This window comes from Parambassis ranga, chromosome 21 (assembly GCF_900634625.1).
Source record: "Parambassis ranga chromosome 21, fParRan2.1, whole genome shotgun sequence".
Lineage (NCBI taxonomy): Eukaryota > Metazoa > Chordata > Actinopteri > Ambassidae > Parambassis > Parambassis ranga.
In genome coordinates this window covers 2,780,026-2,799,022 of record NC_041041.1, presented here as the reverse complement: position 1 = coordinate 2,799,022, position 18,997 = coordinate 2,780,026, and the positions used below count along the sequence as shown (strand labels likewise).

Sequence of the window (18,997 nt, the reverse complement as noted above, 5' to 3'; positions counted from 1 at the left end):
CTCAGTTTGTACTACACCGTGTTCATGTGTGTTAATTGTTTTACAGCTTGTCTACAGCTTCCCTTAATTGGTATTTGAGAAAGATTTACAGTCTTTGCACACAGAGGAGGACCATTTTCACTGCAAACAATTAGATTCCCAGATTCTGTGACTGTGTGAGCTTCAGAATTGATCAGACTGCTAAGACTGCTGTGCTTCCACCATCTGACCATACTGCCATCTAGTGCAAGTGCTACACATGCAGACTGTTTTATGACAGAACCATGCAAATGGGTGCATGTGTGTTGATAATTGGGCGTCTCCTTGTACATAGAGGTCCTTGTGGGCATATTTTATAGTATGATGGATGATGATGATGATGGATGACTTCTCTCTCAGATCCCCAGGATATTATCTGTTTAACTGGCACAGTTGAGAGGGAAGGCTCACCACCAGATGCACATCCTTAAAAAAACAAAACAAAAAAACACTGTGGGGACTTCAGCAGACCGCAACCTGCAGGTGTGATGTGGCACCAAGTTAATTAGATCACCGTCCCGAGTGTGTCAGGCTTGTCCTAAGTTGGGACGGAGAGAGTCGTGCCTTTGACAGTGGTGTGGTCTTCAGCTGAGTCGCATCTAGCATGTTGCTCAGGCGGAACAATACGTGGAGTGGCATCACTGTGAGTGATCAAACAGGAGAGGGAGATGGAGATGGAGTGAGCAGCGGAGGTGGAGAAGGAGATAAACATGTAGGAGGGGAGGGAGAGGAAGCAGAACCAGGAGGAGAGGGAACAGAGATGTTTGCGTCGGGTTGAAATGAGGTTTGGATGAGTAGTCGGTGTTCCACAGCTGTGACAGGAACATGTCTCTGTGGCAACAGTGACACAATAAGGGCTTCTGTGGTAACACCTCATTTTTCTCAGTATTGATACATACAGCACACGGGTACGACTGCGTAGTGGCAGTTTGTACATGTGCCTTTATACTTCACAACATACTCCACCCCGAACATTCAGGAGAATTCAGTTCACTCTAATATGTTATGGAGTGAATGTATTATGGCTTCCCACCCTGGATTTCATTATTTATGAATTAAACTAAAAGCCTGTCCTCCATTTACGTGATTTAATGGACCAAGGACTTATTTGGGGATTTAGCAGGAGGAGGAAGAGAAAGGCGAGGAGTACAAGAGGGAGCAGAGGAGAAAAGAGCATACTCCTTGGGGAGTCCCGACACAATGTGTTCTTATCTTTTTCAATGTCACTTCTATTGGAAGACACTCCCGGTCCTGCATGTGCCCCTGTTACGTATTAAAACACCAACACACACTCAGAATAACTCAATAAAAAAAGAGAAATTATTAGCTCCTAGTTCTGATGTTTTGTGTAGATAATGCTGGGATTTTACAGTTTTTTTAATAGATTGTAAAGAATGGGTAGAACAGATAAAGAAAGAAATAATTAGCAGCTACTTTAAAGATTTTAGTCTGATTTTGTGTTGAGAACTGCTCACTTAAATGGTAGCAGGAATATTTTGGATACAAAATGACGAGAGGTGTCCAGCTGGTGACATCTTCCATGATCCAGTTCAATGGGGATTGACTCCAGCCTCAGGAGAGCATTTGGGGAACTGCAGGGACCCTTCTGCTTTGTCTTTATGTGTCTTATAATTAAGAACAAACCCAAAATAAACACTTGTTGAGTTTTTATTTAATATACAACACAGACCACACAGATTGTGCCCATTGATGACCACAGTAAAGACAGGCGGGGGTTAAGAATGTTGCGATAACATAAAGAACTAGGTCTTCAAGATACACCCCAACAACTTGAGACCTGAACCCAAAGCCCCACAGCTGAACGTCACATAGTTTCAGATACTGGGCATTATCGGCAGCTGCACTAGTTTTGGGTATCGTGGGTAGCTATTAGTAGTTTATGGGCTGTGTGGCTTTACAGCAGCTTCATACCATGGCTCATTACCCACCTAATGTGAGGAGAGGGCGACCCTGCTGACTCGCTTTCAGCTCGCCTTCCTCTGGGTATTACAGCTGGACTGGCCCCCCGGGCCCTGTGGAGGAACACAGACTCCAACCAGGTTATTATGAACTGCAGGGACCAGCACATGGAAACTCTGCGTTGTGATGTTAGAGGATGGATAAAAGTGTTGAGGGGAGCACAGATTCTTCCATGTAGTGAGTGAGACTGCAAAGCTGAACGATGGAGCACGCAGCATGCACAGCTGTGCAGAGGATGATCACACACATACACATATTCTCACACATAAACAGTTGTTGTCTGGCCATGTTGGTGAATGTCAGGTTCTGATGGCTGTATGCACATACGCCCACGAGCATTCAGCGGGCTAGTGTGTGTGTGTGTGTGTGTGGGCAGCACTTTTGGAGGTGGCTATTCATCACTTCCTCATTGTTCCACTGGCTACTCTCACAAATATTTATACTGTGTGTTTGTGCGTCTCTGAGGCAGTTTAAAAGGAATGATCCTACAGTTGCACAGTGCAAAAATACACCTGCTTGTCTATGTCAATAAGGAGTGTTTATTCTCCTTTGTTCTAAAATGCTTCAGAGATACTGACAGTTTTGGTGTTTTTTTTGGTGGCTGGTTTATTGCTGCCGTACTGTATCAGGTGTAAATAGCTGTAAGATTGCTCAATATAGTCGGGAAATAGCTGTTTTTGGCTGCAAATGGCATAAAGCTACCATGCATATGACATTAAAGTATCCCTCCTGGATGGATTTTTGCCTTTTTAAGCTTGTGTTTGCTCCTCCACTTTGATCCTGACAGGGTTTATCCTCTCCCCATGCTCTCCCTGTACTGTACGACTATGACTGTATTTGGTCTAATGCTAATGGTCAGTATTAGTTTTCTTCCCCTGAGCTGTGGTCAAGAAGAGAAAAGCTCCGGAAATCCCGAACGGAAAGTTCACCAGCTCAGCGGAGCCTGAAATTGGCTTGAATGGAGGGGGAAGCAGTTGCAGGTCACCTGAATGGGTCTCAAGGCAAAACACATTAGTCTTGGCTCCATTGTTACACCACGGCACACTAAATCTCATCAGTGGCAGGCCGAGTAGTAGTTTTGATTTATCAACCGTTCACTATGACACAAGGAGAGGCAGACACACACACACACACCCATAGACGGACTGTGCAGGTGGATGTCACATGTTGGCTCTTTTTTAGTTCCAACGAGAAAAGTGTATTAATAAAAAAGATAATAGCTCTGCTAAGTACAGTGCATGAATGAATGAATGAATGAATGAATGAATGCTATCGTCCCTGTGTGCACTTTACAGTGACACATAGGACCAATAATCAGCAGAGAATAGATTTTGCTTTGAAACTCTCTTTTCCATGTGTGCTTTATTGATTCACTGTATTGACCCGAATGAAGGCCATCTGTGTTAGCATGTATAGTTAATAGTGATATGGCAGTTCATTGGTTCACCTACCCACCAGGTGAACCTTTCACTCAACAGCCTTGCACAGCATCAATAATTGAGCGAACCATACATTAAGCACTATAGCTGATAGTCAGTCCTTGCTTTGGCTGAGACGGTCCATACCTTCTCTGCTATAGTGGGTTCATTTTCCCCAGATTGAATCCTTTGCTTATTTATTTCCAAAGTAGGCGGGTCCCCAGATGCAGCATATAAATAAATAACCACAGCTGTCTGTTTGTGAAAACGGGTCTTAATAGCAACATCTCAGTCAGGAAAGAAGGGAATGAACTGAATCCAAGGCTGAGACTTAGGTTTTTACTTAAAAGTTGAGGGAGAGGTGCATGGATGGACAGCCAGAGAGGAACAAAGGGCCATACTGCACATGGCACTGAAAGTTTCTGCTGTACTGGGATTCTGCTGCAGATAAGAGGCCTCGGTTAAACTGCACATCTCGCTGAGTTGGCCCAATTGATTAGGACCTTTGGGAGCCCTAGCGTCCATATAAATTCTGCACTGTACGTGTGTATGTGTGCCTCAGTGATTGTGTGTGTTTTGCTTCAGCATCCAAATATACAGGTAGCATTTGAGATGACTGCAGCACTTTCTGCAAGTTCCACCAAGAGAACTGCAGCAGTAGGAAGAAGAAGCTCGCATTATACTGCTGCAGCAGACGCAGTATATTCAATTCCTTTAATCTACATTAGTGTTGAAGATCTGAAAATTACTTTGTCTCTTTGTAATCATCACATTTTTTTTTTTTTTTGCCTGTTTCTATCCGTCAGTTTCTCTCTTTTACTCATTTCAGTCTCTGTTTCTGCCGCGTTCCACCCCGCGTCTATCTTGGGAGTCAGCATATAGACAGAAAGCCCAGGCAAGCAAGTGCTGCTGCATAATTCCATCTTCACAGTATGCCACTCACCACTCACCCACTCAGGGTAAAAAAGAAGCTCCCACATTTTAGTCTGCTAGAAAAAGAACTTGGATAGACAGATTTCCATTCCCTCCTTTGTCAGGTCTCTCCTTCCCCTGGCTGTTATCCCTCCAATACCAAAGGCTGTTCCAGTCTTTCGGTCGCCCACAGTTAGGCAAGCGCAGACAGAAATACCAACACACACCAGCAGAGTGGAGGGATGTTTTCATAGGTAGACAGACAGACTGACAGAGAAACATTGACTAAGCCCAGTCAATATATTTCACAGCCGTTACCTCCTCTGAATGATAAGCTGCCATTCAGCACCGCTCCAAACGCAGTTCACTTCCAGGCCTAATCTGCAATGCATCAGGGGTTATCTCCAGACAGAGAATACCTGCAAGGGAATTTCAATCAGCCTCCCCCATATGTAATTAAATGAAAATAATTGGTTTCATTCCCTTTGTCATCTCTTTTTTTTATTTCAGTGCCACAGTGCTCCAGCCTTCACACACACACACACACACACACTTATTCTGTCGCTTCATTTTCTTTTCTCCATCAACCACTCCAAAGTAATCTTTCTTTTTTCTTCTGTTGCCTTCTTCCTTCTTTTATGAAAAGTAAGTGGGATCTCATCCTAAACGTGGTCGTCTGTGCTTGTATGTTCTGTGTGTGTGTGTGTGTGTGTGTTGTAGGTAAGTGTGTTGCTGCCATCATCAGGCAGAAGCATAAAGCTGCACCTTTAAAGCTGAGATATAACCAATCCGCAAATCAGTTTCCAGCGTAGTCTCTCACTTTCCCCACATAAATACCAAGAACACACGTGCAGTTCTCCAAGTCTCAAACCTCCCCACAGCCCAAACGCCCTTCTCTCCCTCTGTATCTCATTTCGGCCCCTCTCTTCTCCATTCTCATCAAAGGTAACTTTACCCTTCCACAGTATTTTGTCTTGTTTTTCTGCGCCTGAACCGGCTCTCCTCCTCCCTCTGTTTAGCTCAAGCAAAGCGAAGCCAATGCTGACACCAAAGAGAAGCTCCCGCTACGACTCAGGATCTTTGAAAAGTTTCCCAACAGGCCTCAGATGGTGAAGATCTCCAAGCTCCCATCTGACTTCACGGTGCCCAGGATCAGGTACACAACTGCAGGCACAGTACAGATGTATTCATGTGGTGTATTCATAGAGCTTAATGTCTTTTTTAAATATAGAAACAAAGCTTATCCAGCTTCCACTGACACATAGCTTGGAAGACAGACAGACCTCCTCAGGAGTGGTCGTCCAACAAATATCACTTAAATATCAAGAAGGGCAGCAGTGGCTCAGTGGTGAGCAGGGTTGTCCAATAACCGGAAGGTCGGCGGTTCGACCCCAGCTCCTCCCTAGTTGTTGTTGTGTGTCCTTGGGCAAGGCACTTTACCCGCATTGCCTCCAGTGCACTCACTGAATGCGTATGAATGAATCGGCGGTGGTCGGAGAGGCCGTAGGCGCACCTTGGCAGCCACGTCTCCGTCAGTCTCCAGCTTACCACTGCCCAACAGAGCAGAAAAGCACAATATAAGACCAATGCATTATTATTATTATTATTATGTGTAAACGACCATGAGGTCACAAAGGAACCTGGGGTAACTTTTTAAGCAGCCACTCTGCTACTACTCTGTACTGCTGGAAAAATGTTTGACGAGACCAAAAATAGAATTATTTGGTTTTAATGAAAAGTTTTGAGAAAAAAAAAACAATGCACGCCAGCATGAGAACCATATCCCATCTTGGCATGGTGGTGGTTGTATCACAGTTTAAGCCTGTTTTGGTTCTTCTGTGCCAGGACAGATGCCATTATTGATGATAGAATTAATTCTGAATGATAGCAGTGAATTCTAAATGAAATATCGGGACAGCTGAATCTGAAGAGAAAGTGCAGCAAGTGGTTCTACAAAAGAATGGTTACAGAAGTGGCAGCGTTTCGGAAAGGACAAGTCAAGTTCTGACCGTAACCCAGATGAATGAATCTAACCAGTCTGATCAGTTATTTAGTTATTTAGGCTCAGACAAAGAAAGTAGAAGCTTCATAAGGTTTATTGTTGGAACACCACATAACGATGTGAAGTTACCAGTAATCATTTGCAACACGGCCTATTAAAGAAAAGGCATTTAGAAGAGCAGTTTTTAGCAGGAGAGCTAAACCATGTCCAGCTGTGGACCGCATAATCCATTTGATCATTTAGTTGCTGATTAGTGCACAGCTGGGTCTCTGCACCCCAGAATCCCCCTCTGCAGCCCATCTGCTGCAGCCAAGAGCTTCCACTCTCATATTTTGCAGCTAAATTCTGTTAGAATACACTTGTGTTTACATATGGATTCCTTCAGAGGGACACCGTACATTTGCGTATGTGTGTTGTTGTGTGTCATGTACTCCAGGGAGAGTTTTATGAAGCAGTTCATTGATCGTCAGCAGCAGGACACGAGTTGTTTGTTCCGCCGTCTGCCCTCCGCTTCGTCCTCCTCCTGTGACCACTCCAAACGCTCAGCCATCGAGGACAACAAGTACATCGACCAAAAGGTACTCTCACTCACTCTTTCTCTTTTCTCATTCCTTTACCACACACACACACACATACACACTTAGCATGTGTGGCTACAAACTCAAAGTATAGACAAACCTAGAGAAGTGCTGTGTGATCAGATGGTGTACTACATTTAACAAACTAACAACTAATGGACTCTCACTCTGTGCACTCTCAGCTCCGCAGGTCAATATTTAGCATCCGAGCTCGTAACCTCCTGGAAAAAGAGACTACAATTAATAAAATCCTTCGGTAAGACCCCTCTGCACGTCTCCATTGCTGGTGAACACACATTAAGCAGTACTCTCCACATGCATACATGTTCGATCTCTAACTTTAAACAGCCTCTTACTTTGGACCAGATGAGACCAGATTCTCAGCTTTCCTTGGAGACCTCGGCTCATAGTGTTTAACATTCATCACTCACAGTCATATAACGCATCGCAGTCTCTGTGTGTGCATATTCAATGCATCCTTGCTTCAACAGCAACCTGACACACACACACAGATCCACTTCAGAGTCATTTACTGTCACGATAAAGTAAATGGATAATTTGCTGTTCAGCATGGCAGAGCTGGCACTAAGTGCAGATTAGGTTGCCGACACCGTGTCCAATCTGCCCCCCCTCCCCTCCCCTCCTCTCCTCTCCCCCCTTATTCTGTCAGACGGAAAGATAGACAGCATATCAGTAGTCATAACACGTTCTGTCTGGCCTGCCATCTTCCACACAGACACACAATTAGGCCTGCATACCAGCAAAGGCGAACACACACACACACTTCAGTCCAGCAGGCATTCATGCGTTCTTATTGGCAAAAAACAAGTAATCGCTCAGAGTCTCTGTGTGTGTACACACTGCTGATGCCCACTGTGTCATTTTCTCTGTTCTGGTACATGGCTCTGCTGTTAGCCAGGAAACACAGGAATGCCCACACGCACATGCACACCAATGGGATGTAGCCATTAAGCATTTATAACGGTGATACATCAGGTGTCAGGTGGCCTTTAGGTCTGGATCGGCGGGTTCTTGTACATAAAAATTGGAAGATCATTTCTGTTTCTCTAGAAACTGGAACATTTTCAGGACGTTTTTCCACAATGCCAACGATCATCAGCTGCAGATCTGGCTAGAATGCAACCACCACCACACTTTGACGCGATCATGCAGACCGACATGTTTTTCATTGCAGTATAATTGTATTGATGATGCGTTTCCTGTAGGGCCTGTACCAGGCAGCGTATGCTGAGTGGATCCTTTGAGGGCCAGCCAGCCAAAGAACGCTCCATTCTCAGTGTCCAGCATCACATACGGCAGGAGCGCAGGTCGGTCTAACAGAGAAACACAAGCCAACAAATACAATCACACAAACCTGCACTGAGCTACAGTATGTGCAGCATCAAGTCTGTTTCTCCTTTTTGCACCTGCAGATCTCTGAGACATGGCTCCACCAGTCAGAGGATCAGCCGAGGGAAGTCTCTGGAGACGCTCACCCAGGATGTGAGTGGAAGTCACACACTGATGGGGGTTGTTTGATAGGTTCATGGCATAATGTGGAAAGATGAGCTCCACAGCTGCTGTTATGCTGTGTGCTATGTTTTCCTTACATTTCCTAAAACATATGTAGTCGTGCTTGATTAAATGTAAGACTTTGTTTTAGCATTTTGTCTATTGTCACAGCATTCCAGCACTGTACGCTATCGTAACGCCCAGAGGGAGGACAGCGAGATCAAGATGATCCAAGAGAAGAAAGAACAAGCTGAGATGAAAAGGTGACCACATGATGCACACGGATAAACATGTTGTAGAAAGCCTGGGCTGACACATATCAGTCATTGCTGTGTTGGTCCCATACCTGTTCAGAAAAGTTCAGGAGGAGGAGTTGAGAGAGAACCATCCTTACTTTGATAAGCCTCTGTTCATCGTGGGCCGGGAGCACCGCTTCAGGAATTTCTGCAGAACTATTGTTCGAGCTCGCTTCAACGCGTAAGTAACAGCCTGTTTATATATGTCTGCGCTTCACGTTTTTTAAACTGCCTCTTTGTGAATTTAGTTCTGGTTTATTTTATTTTGAAGAAGTCTTTGAAGCATGGAAACCTGATCAGATGGCTACAGCTGTGTCTTTCTGTCAGAAAAATAATAATTATTTTTTATTTATTTCATATCTAGATCAAAAACTGACCCAATAACAGGAGCAGTGAAGAACACCAAATACCACCAGCTGTAGTAAGTGTGATGAATTATTGATCACTCCCTATCGATCCGTCCATTCTACAACAGAGAAATACTCATTAATTCTCCAGCTTATTACCTGCCTGTTGTGTTTCTCCAAACTCTGCTAAGAGCTGTGAAATATATCTCAGCCATTAATACAGCCTGATAGTAATTGAGCCGAGCAGGGAGACTGCTTATTAAAGTGAGCTGCAGTCCTTTGTAGCAGATGCTGTTTTTTTTCTGACATCCTGCTGTAGAACAGATCATGCTGCTCACACAAACACACACGATTCATTTATTTTGATACCTCTCCCCACACTCTCCTCTTCTTTTTCTCTTTGTGTAGAGTGTTTTGCTGGTTTGTAAACCCGACAGCTGCCCTGGCCTACTTTCTGTTTCTCTGTTTAAAGCCTGAGTTTTGTGTCCTTCCAGTGATCTTCTGGGTTTAGTCACCTATCTGGACTGGGTTATGATCGTAGTGACCATCTGCTCCTGCATCTCCATGATGTTTGAGTCACCCTTCACCAGGGTCATGCACGTCCCCACGCTGCAGGTATTAAGGCCAGACGGATTGATGGTCACATTAAGAGGCGGGCGTAAATGGACAGATGTCATTAAAACCAGCTGCGATCTCTGTTTCAGATCGGGGAGTATGTGTTTGTCATCTTCATGAGCATTGAGCTGACCCTGAAGATCATGGCCGACGGTCTGTTCTTCACCCCGACAGCTGTCATCAGAGACTTCGGAGGAGTTATGGACATCTTCATCTATCTTGTGAGAAATCAAATTTCAATAAATGTGATGGTCTTGTTGTCTTTCAGCCATGTTCCCCACTCCAACTCACTCAGTAGATTAGCTGTGGCACAGAAGTGGCTTTCAGAGTCCCCATGAAACAGCTGGTGAGCTCAGAGTGAAAAGCTTTACCTGAGCAGACACTGCATCAGGACTGCAGTGCAGGGGCACCTGACAAAAATGTATACTAGTTTATAAAGTTAACCAACCAATGTTTTTAGGAAACTAAGCAAATCTACTAGTGAACAAGTTGGGAAAGGAATTTGAATGAGGGTTTCCTATTAGCTTCTCATTTCAAAAGGAAACATGACAACAGCATGAGGACATGCAAATGTTGTTTATTTGGTTTAGTCTGTCTAAACTTAGCACCGTTGGCACTGTGGAAATGGAAACAGAGTGGTAATAAAGTTCCCTGCTGTCCTTGCTGCAGTTGAGTCTGATCTTCCTGTGCTGGCTGCCTCCTGACGTCCCTCCTGAGTCTGGGGCTCAGCTGCTGATGATGCTGCGCTGCCTGCGTCCGCTCAGGATCTTCAAGCTGGTTCCCCAGATGAGGAAGGTGGTGCGGGAGGTTCTCAAAGGATTCAAGGAGATTTTCCTGGTCAGTGGTCATGTACAGTTTACACTTGTGAATGGTAGCTGTTTGTATTAAAGACACTTTTACATAATCTTTAATCACCTACACCTTGTTTACATTTAGTTTGAGTAGGAACATGAACTTTCTTGTCTTAAATGTTTTTAAATGGGAAAAAATAGGACAGATTAAAACTGCAACATGACCTAAACGATGAAGAAAACTGTGTGTGCAGTCAGCATTTAAAGTCTGCATCAGGAGGACATGAAACCCTCTGTCTCTGACATGGTTTTCATTCAGAATCCCGGGTTTCATTACATTCTTTTGGCCCTCTTGGGATTTGCTTACCCTCCGCTTTGCCTACCAAGAATTTTATTATCAGGCTGATATTGTCGTGTCATGTGAAGCCTTCAGTATTTAAGGGTTTTGACTGTGTCTGACTGTTTTCCCTGCCTGAGGTCTCTTCATCCACAGCTTGCTCGCTCAGCTCTGAGACCTGGATTATGTTGTACCGCCTGCCTTAAACTCCTGATTGATTCTCCTGCAGGTTTCCATTCTGCTCCTCACGCTAATGCTGGTGTTCGCAAGCTTCGGAGTTCAACTGTTTGCCGGAAAGCTTGCCAAGTGCAACGACCCCCATATCCTTAAACGGGTAAAGCAAGAAAGATAATCTCTTCACTGAAGCACCCCCCTCCCTGCAGAGACTGAATAAGTACAGGGGGTTTCCCCGGTTCAATCAATAATCCGCTACTTCCTCTTAGCCTACATTCTCTGCAACTGTCCTCATGTATTTTATTTCATCTAAAATTTGAATTAAACATTTTGAAGATATTTTTATAATGTTGCACTTACACTGACACTAAGATTTTGCTCCCAATGATAGTAATAGCATCACAGTTCCAAGGTAAATGTGTGTTAAATGGCTGTTTCTTTCTTTGTGGTGGCTCACAGGAGGACTGTCACGGCATATTCAGAATAAATGTCAGTGTTTCCAAAAACCTCAACCTGAAACTGAAGGCTGGAGAGAAAAAACCTGGTTTCTGGGTACCAAGAGTCTGGTGAGACCTTCTGTTTGTAATCACTGCAGGAGTTTGTGTTGTTTTCTACAGCCAGTGATTAATGGATCCACTCTGTCTTTTTATCCTCAGGGCTAACCCACGAAATTTTAACTTTGACAATGTGGGGAACGCCATGCTGGCTCTGTTTGAAGTGCTGTCACTCAAAGGCTGGGTGGAAGTCCGAGACGTCATCATTCACCGCGTCGGACCGGTGTGAAACCAAACGCAACCTTTCTAACACCTTCTGTGTCGACTCAGCTGACGTCAGCTCACTCTGTACATGTCTGCTGTTTGTCCGCAGATCCACGGCATCTACATCCACGTCTTCGTGTTTCTGGGATGCATGATCGGACTCACTCTGTTTGTCGGAGTCGTCATTGCAAACTTCAATGAGAACAAGGTAAGAGTCCCTAGAGATGCAGCCAGTGTGGTGCAGAGTACCTTTACGTTGGTGAAGACGTTTTTGTCTGAGAGAGTCTGATGGTGTTCTAAATCGGTGTTTAAACCCTGATTCCTGGATGGCTTCCAGTGCAGGATGCTGCTCACATGTGACCTAAAACTTTCTCCACAGCCATGCACAGAGAGGAACTGCACATGAATGTGATGATAGCTGTGTAACATGATAGCAGAAAGAAAAAGAAGAGAGGAAAGGAGGAGGAAGTGATGTTGTTGCAATTATAACAAACGCAGCACCTCCAGGGTCTGAACGTGTCTCCTCTTCATCTCTCAGGGTACAGCTCTGCTAACAGTGGACCAGAGAAGATGGGAGGATCTGAAGAGTCGACTGAAAATTGCCCAGCCTCTCCACCTGCCCCCTCGGCCAGGTAAGACCTACATAGCAGCACCTGTGAGATTAATCCATATTTAATAGTCCTTGTTTTTCGCTGAGGATTGATGTCTGGACGGATCCATTCCGACACCCGAATGATGACTAGCAGCAGTAATGAAAAAACTGAATATGAAGACAGATAATGCAAAAGGCTCAGACACTGAAACACAGCCTTCTAAGGTGCAATTCATTTACTGGATTAATCTACATTTCTCACTTTCCTCTGTAACAGACTGTGAGCTCTGCCTGCTCTAATGTTGCCATCATGGTCGGGTAGTAACCGGTTTTATTGGTGTCTACTTACATTTTACACATAGTCAAACGTGAGGTACCGTATTGATCACTTGGAGCTTGGGAACACCGCTGCTCTGCCTTCTGTGATTAGAGCCATGAGAAGACTTGAATAGCCTCTGAGGCAACGTGGGAAATTGCCTGTTAGTACAGTAGAGGCTGAGAACTAACAGAAAATCAATGGCTTCAGTTTTAGTCAGCACTGCCGCTAACTCCAGCAGCAGCAACCTGACTTTGATACGCATCCAGCGGCCCTCGGCGCTGGCGCTTCTCTCACTCACTGCTGGCAGATCATTACAGCACCGAGCTGGCCTTCGCTCACATGGTCGCAGGCAGAGTACTGTGTGTGCAGTCACAGCCTGTGATGACGTTTTACTTCTGTTTTATTTTGGACACGAGAAACAACACAGAGTTCTTTATGTTGACAAGGATGAAATATCACACCAAATTTACATCAAGAATCGCTGATGACAAACCATGAAATGAGAGTAACCACGAATGAAGCCAACACACTGTTGAAGTATGGAGTCATTAGGCAAGAGATGCAGTCACACATCACTGTATAGATATGCTCAATAGATCTCATCCTTCTGGCCTTTTCTCATCAATGCCTGGAGGGACAAACTTTTGCTTTTGAGCAAACATGACTTGGGTTTTCACATGCACACTTTGAAGGGTGAATTCTTAGAACTGAGACACACTTTGAATTTGATAGTGATAAAAAAAACTAGTTAAATTAAATTACATTACAGTAAATTAAATTACAATACATACAGTTACATTTTTGACCATAGTTCAAGACAGCGTGCAGACATCCTTATTTTCAGCACTTTGTTTGACTTTTATTGAATTCCTTACAAAATATTCATCATCAGTGGTTATTAGGAGTCTAGACAGACATGGATATAAACTGCAAATTTTGATATGATCATAAGGAAATAAGACTAGCTCCATTCATCTTGACATACGTACATCTACATGAATAAATGTGTATAAATCCTGCATCACAACTCACTACTCTAAATAACTTGTCAAACGTTCAAGTAATCCAACAGTGCCATCTCCTGGACAAATGGGGACACTACAGCAAATTCAACAATTAAAAAACTCTGTTGTGAAAAAGTATTGTTTCTCACCTGCCTGACAGAGAACGGCGGTTTCCGGGCCAAGATGTATGACATCACACAACACCCGTTCTTCAAACGGGGGATTGCCGTGCTGGTGCTGGCTCAGTCTGTCCTGCTGTCTGTCAAGGTACATTTTTTTTCTTATTGCTTTTTAAATTGCTTTGCGTGTAAAGTTCATTTTGTGAACTCCATAAATCTGCTTTTCTCTAGTGGGACGTAGACGATCAAGTGACGTTCCCCCTCGCCACCATGTCTGTTGTCTTCACCTTTATATTTGTGCTGGAGGTGAGCCTGTTTTTCCACCCATCATTTTGGAGGGTTTGTTGTTTCATTCCTGCCTATGATAAGGACTAACGGTGGTGTTTCCTAGGTGACGATGAAGCTCATAGCCATGTCTCCGGCGGGGTACTGGCAGAGCCGGCGAAATCGCTACGACCTGCTGGTGACATCACTGGGAGTCATCTGGATCGTTCTGCACTTTTCCTTATTGGTTAGAAAACATGTTGGATCATTAATGGAAGTTCAGGGTTAATCAATATATTTGGCAAATTAAACTGTAATTTCCCCCCATAGAATGCGTACACCTACATGATGGGGACATGTGTGATCGTCTTCAGGTTCTTCACCATCTGTGGGAAACATGTGAGCACAAATTCTTTATTTTTATGTACCAAACATTTCTGTTTTTGTAGTTAATGTCTCTGAACCTGTGTGTGTGTGTGTGTGTGTGTGTGAAGGTGACGCTGAAGATGCTGCTGCTGACTGTCGTCGTAAGCATGTACAAGAGCTTCTTCATCATCGTGGGCATGTTTCTCCTCCTCCTCTGCTATGCATTTGCCGGCGTGGTTCTCTTTGGAACCGTCAAATATGGAGAGAACATCAACCGGTAATCATTCTGTTCCCTGATCTTCATCACGGCCCTGCTTCTTTTTTTTCTGTCAGCAGCAGATGCACTAAAGTAGGTCTGGTCTTCTTTAATCGCAGGCATGCCAACTTCTCCACAGCAGGAAAGGCCATCACTGTTCTCTTCCGAATTGTCACAGGGGAAGATTGGAATAAGATCATGCATGACTGCATGGTAAGATGGGCTGCAGGTCCAGCGCACATCCACAGCCACTCACAGTCACTGAGTATTATCTAGATTATTCTGCTGTCGTCACCTCAGTTTGTGGCGCTCACATAAAAATCAACAATTACTGTAGTGTTCGTGTTGCTCTGGATTCTCCACTGACCTCAGTACCAGCAGGTTTACTGGAAGTATTTTACTCAAAACAAACGATGCCTGTGCTAACGTGGTTATCTGCTCGACTAGTTATCACATGTAAATATGTCATTCGTCATCCCGGTGAGCTGCCCTCCTTAGCTTACATTTCATGGAGCATTTGATGTGTTTTAATGCCTCACTGCTTGATGCATTTTCTTGTCCTCCAGGTGCAGCCTCCATTCTGCACCCCGGATAAACATCGCTACTGGGAGACTGACTGCGGGAACTACGCCGGAGCACTGATCTACTTCTGCTCTTTCTATGTCATTATAGCATACATTATGCTCAACTTACTTGTAGGTCCGTATGTGAATGTGTGCTTGTTATTATTTGTCATATTTATGACTTTAGCTTGTTTTCAATTTAAGGAAAAAAAAGTAAGCTAGTGGCATTTTACATTTGATCAAGATCATTTTTGAGAAACTTGATAATATATTAGCAACCATTAAGAAATAAGAATAATCATGGACAGATTAAAAAGTAACAGCCCTATAAAGGATCCTTGTGGTACCCCACTGGTAAACTCATGGTGTTTGATGGAGTGGATCTTCACAGATTACTCATTAGAGCACTTTGTAATATCATATCAAACAGACTTTTGTTATATATTGCGTTACAACCTTCTTTAATACACATGCATCTAAAACTGTTTAATGAAATATCATGTAAATACAGCCTGCTCTCTTTTTTGTGATGATGCTGACTGCACAATACTATGACACACACACACTACTAAACCACAACTCCAAAGTGTGGCAGAGCGCTTCCAGTGTTGTGCGGATGTGTGGTGCAGTGTCAGCTACAGAGATACTGCTTCAAATATGCGTCTGTTGTGTCTCTGCAGCCATCATTGTGGAGAACTTCTCTCTGTTCTACTCCACTGAGGAGGACCAGCTGCTGAGTTATAATGACCTGAGGCACTTCCAGATCATCTGGAACATGGTGGACGACAAACGGGAGGTGAGATCTTAACAATGGGAGAGAGGGTGAGGAGATTATAGAGAACATTATGGAGCTGCACAAGAGCTAATGAGAGGGTAGGCTGGAGGGAATGGAGCATGGCATCCAGTAATAGGAGTAAAAGTAATTAGAACAGTGGGTGCTGGATTAAAAATCTAGACCCCCCCTCTTGTTTATCTAGAATATCATCCAGAAATAGCCTTTATCATTATTGCCACTACCACACAATCGACCTCCCAAGGCCTCATTAGTGGTTTATGCTGGTTTTTTTTAGAGGGACTTTTAAGGAGCTCTTTCATGTTGTATCATAGTTCTTTGATGGGACTGAAGCTGACAGTTGTTCGTGGTAACGTCCTGTGTGACCTGTGCGGCTGTCTCTCCAGGGAGTGATCCCGACGTCCAGGGTGAAGTTTCTGCTCCGCCTGCTCAGAGGCAGGCTGGAGGTGGATCTGGACAAAGACAAGCTGCTGTTCAAACACATGTGCTACGAGATGGAGAGGCTGCACAGCGGAGGAGATGTGACCTTCCATGATGTGCTCAGGTGACACAGAGAGAAGCAGCATGTAGTATGAACCCTCAAATACACAACTCAGGTTAAATAAATGATGCAGGTCAGTCAGATTACTGACTAGATTATTTATATGATGAGGACAAAGCTCATTTTTCAAAAAAATAAAATTACTGCAAATGAGCCGAAGGCTCCATTGGCAATGTCATCTGTTAGGTATCCTAAAATTGAAAAATAAATAAATAAATAATAAATAAATTTTAAAAAAAAAAGAAAGAAAAAAGAAATTAAATTAATTTAAATTAGAAAATCCCAATAAACATTGTAAAAATTGTAGGAATTTCTTTTCTCTCCTACAAATAATTTTAAATATCCCATTTTCTACAGTTTGTGTTGTGTTGGTAGTGACATGTAAGACCCAACATCGTTTTAAACCTCATGATTTAACACCTTCATAATCTTGATTCTGTCTCTGATGTCTCTCTCCTGTCTGTCTGTGTGTGGTGTGTGTGTGATCATACAGCATGCTGTCATATCGCTCTGTGGACATTAGAAAGTCTCTCCAGCTGGAGGAGCTGTTGGCCAGGGAACAGCTGGAGTACACTATTGAAGAAGAGGTTGCCAAGCAGACCATACGCATGTGGCTGAAGAAGTGTCTCAAACGCATCAGAGCGGTTGGTTTAAAAGAAAACACACAATCTCACTTTTGAGTTTCTTTTTTCGCGTGTGTGTAACTAAATGTGTGTGTGCCTGTGCGCTCAACAGAAGCAGCAGCAGTCGTGCAGCATCATTCACAGCCTGAGAGAGAGCCAGCAGCAGGAGCTGAGCCGCTTCCTCAACCCTCCCAGCATAGAGACCACAGTGCCGAGTGAAGACCACAACACTAACAACCCAGACAACCCCTCGCAGCCTGAGGTAAAGCCCTACATGCAAACCACCGCTGCACACACACACACAGCTTGATACACAGAAAGCACATCATACAATCCGCAGGCGAGTGCTTGAAACAAAGGATATCTCCTCTTTGTTTAGATGAGTGGTCTCCAGCAGCTCCTCAGCCCCACGTTGTCAGACAGAGGAGGCTACAGGCAGGACTCCTCCGACCTGGGGAGACCACAGAGGAAGCTGGGACAGTGGCGGCTGCCTGCAGGTGTGCACGCCTCTTTGTGTCTTTTACAGGCTGCGCATTTGTTTAAAGGACGTTCTGTGAAAGTTAAACTGGAGCAAAGTTTCTGTCTGTTGTGCCGGTGTATCCGTCCACAAACTCTTCCTTTCAGTGGTGCCATGGCAACGAGGCCCCCAAGAATGTCTGCAAATGTCTCTTGTGTTTGTGTGTTGTGTCAGGTCGCACGAGTGTCAAGTCGATCGTCTGCAAGATGAACCCCGTCAAGGACGAGGCTTCCTCGGGGTCAGAGGTGAAGAAGTGGTGGACCCGTCAGCTGACCGTGGAGAGCGACGAGAGCGGCGACGACCTCATTGACATTTAGAGATGAGTTGCACTGATCCTGCAGTTTTTTACTGAGGAAGCTCGCAGTTTGAATCAAGTCGTTTTTGTCTCCTCTTGATCGATGACAGCGACACGTTCTCTGCTCAGAAAGTTGACAGACGGTGTTTGTGGAGGCTACGACTTCATACCTCTGGGATAGGTTTTACTTTTCCCGTGTTAATTCCACTGAGTTTCATTTTTTTTGTCTATGCAGGCAGGTTATCTGATGACTGAGGCCATGATGTATTCATACAACAAACCAAGACGCTGCTGCTGTGTTTGTTTCCTCCTCTTCTCTGTCTATATTTAAAAAGCAGTGGTGTTGACGCAGCTGCAGACATTTCCGACGTTCTTTCGTGTTGCTGCTTCGTCTCTGTTGGTCGGTTTTCTTGTGTGGTCTTCAGTATTAATCATATAAGTGTTGATTTTTTTTTCTTATAGTCACTTTATACTTAAACCAGAGCTTGTTCTTGTTGGTAGAACAAGTAAATTTATCAACTTTTAGGTTTATGACTGTGAATGTATTTAAATGATCTGTATCTGTGAGGCATTAACACATCAACTATTTTGTAAATTATTATAAAGAATTCTAAGCTTTATCAAGTATTAAATTATTATAATAAAGGCCTAAACTAAGTGGGCATTTATGAGCAAAAATGGTTATATTCATTTCTTTCCAACATATCCCAGCAGATGCATGTGGCGGCACGGACTCCTCCCGACCTGTGAAGGTGTAAGAGGCTGGTCTGGATTCAGATCTGGGGACTTGAACCTTGAACTGCTTTGTGTTGCTGCTAAAAACCATCCCTAGCCCGTCGCTGCTTTGGGGCAGGGAGCATTATCCTGCTGAAAGAGGCCACCAGGGCCACCTGCAGCAATGCTAAGCTGCGTGCTACATAGTAGCATCAACAGGCTCAAAGCATCACACAGCCTCCACCGGTTCACCTTCTTCCATCCTACCAGGAACACAGACTGCAGGTTTGCAG

The 18,997-nt window shown here is 44.1% G+C and overlaps 1 protein-coding gene across 1 annotated transcript in view; it reads left to right on the top strand.

Annotated features, from left to right (window-relative positions):
* The window catches only part of nalcn (sodium leak channel, non-selective), a 57,040-nt gene extending 38,486 nt beyond the window's left edge, over positions 1-18,554 (top strand). Inside the window, exons 18-46 of the mRNA XM_028394096.1 lie at positions 5,348-5,484; positions 6,767-6,908; positions 7,091-7,164; positions 8,135-8,236; positions 8,342-8,411; positions 8,592-8,683; positions 8,775-8,897; positions 9,081-9,137; positions 9,558-9,678; positions 9,768-9,899; positions 10,348-10,515; positions 11,036-11,140; positions 11,440-11,546; positions 11,637-11,757; positions 11,848-11,946; positions 12,277-12,370; positions 13,814-13,920; positions 14,004-14,078; positions 14,164-14,283; positions 14,367-14,435; positions 14,531-14,679; positions 14,778-14,871; positions 15,225-15,357; positions 15,902-16,017; positions 16,401-16,558; positions 17,049-17,199; positions 17,291-17,440; positions 17,558-17,675; positions 17,870-18,554. Of these exons, the coding sequence (XP_028249897.1) occupies positions 5,348-5,484; positions 6,767-6,908; positions 7,091-7,164; positions 8,135-8,236; positions 8,342-8,411; positions 8,592-8,683; positions 8,775-8,897; positions 9,081-9,137; positions 9,558-9,678; positions 9,768-9,899; positions 10,348-10,515; positions 11,036-11,140; positions 11,440-11,546; positions 11,637-11,757; positions 11,848-11,946; positions 12,277-12,370; positions 13,814-13,920; positions 14,004-14,078; positions 14,164-14,283; positions 14,367-14,435; positions 14,531-14,679; positions 14,778-14,871; positions 15,225-15,357; positions 15,902-16,017; positions 16,401-16,558; positions 17,049-17,199; positions 17,291-17,440; positions 17,558-17,675; positions 17,870-18,012 (3,327 nt within the window). The 3' untranslated portion in view covers positions 18,013-18,554. The remainder of the gene's footprint in view (positions 1-5,347; positions 5,485-6,766; positions 6,909-7,090; positions 7,165-8,134; positions 8,237-8,341; positions 8,412-8,591; positions 8,684-8,774; positions 8,898-9,080; positions 9,138-9,557; positions 9,679-9,767; positions 9,900-10,347; positions 10,516-11,035; positions 11,141-11,439; positions 11,547-11,636; positions 11,758-11,847; positions 11,947-12,276; positions 12,371-13,813; positions 13,921-14,003; positions 14,079-14,163; positions 14,284-14,366; positions 14,436-14,530; positions 14,680-14,777; positions 14,872-15,224; positions 15,358-15,901; positions 16,018-16,400; positions 16,559-17,048; positions 17,200-17,290; positions 17,441-17,557; positions 17,676-17,869) is intronic.
* The last annotated feature ends 443 nt before the right edge of the window (positions 18,555-18,997 follow it).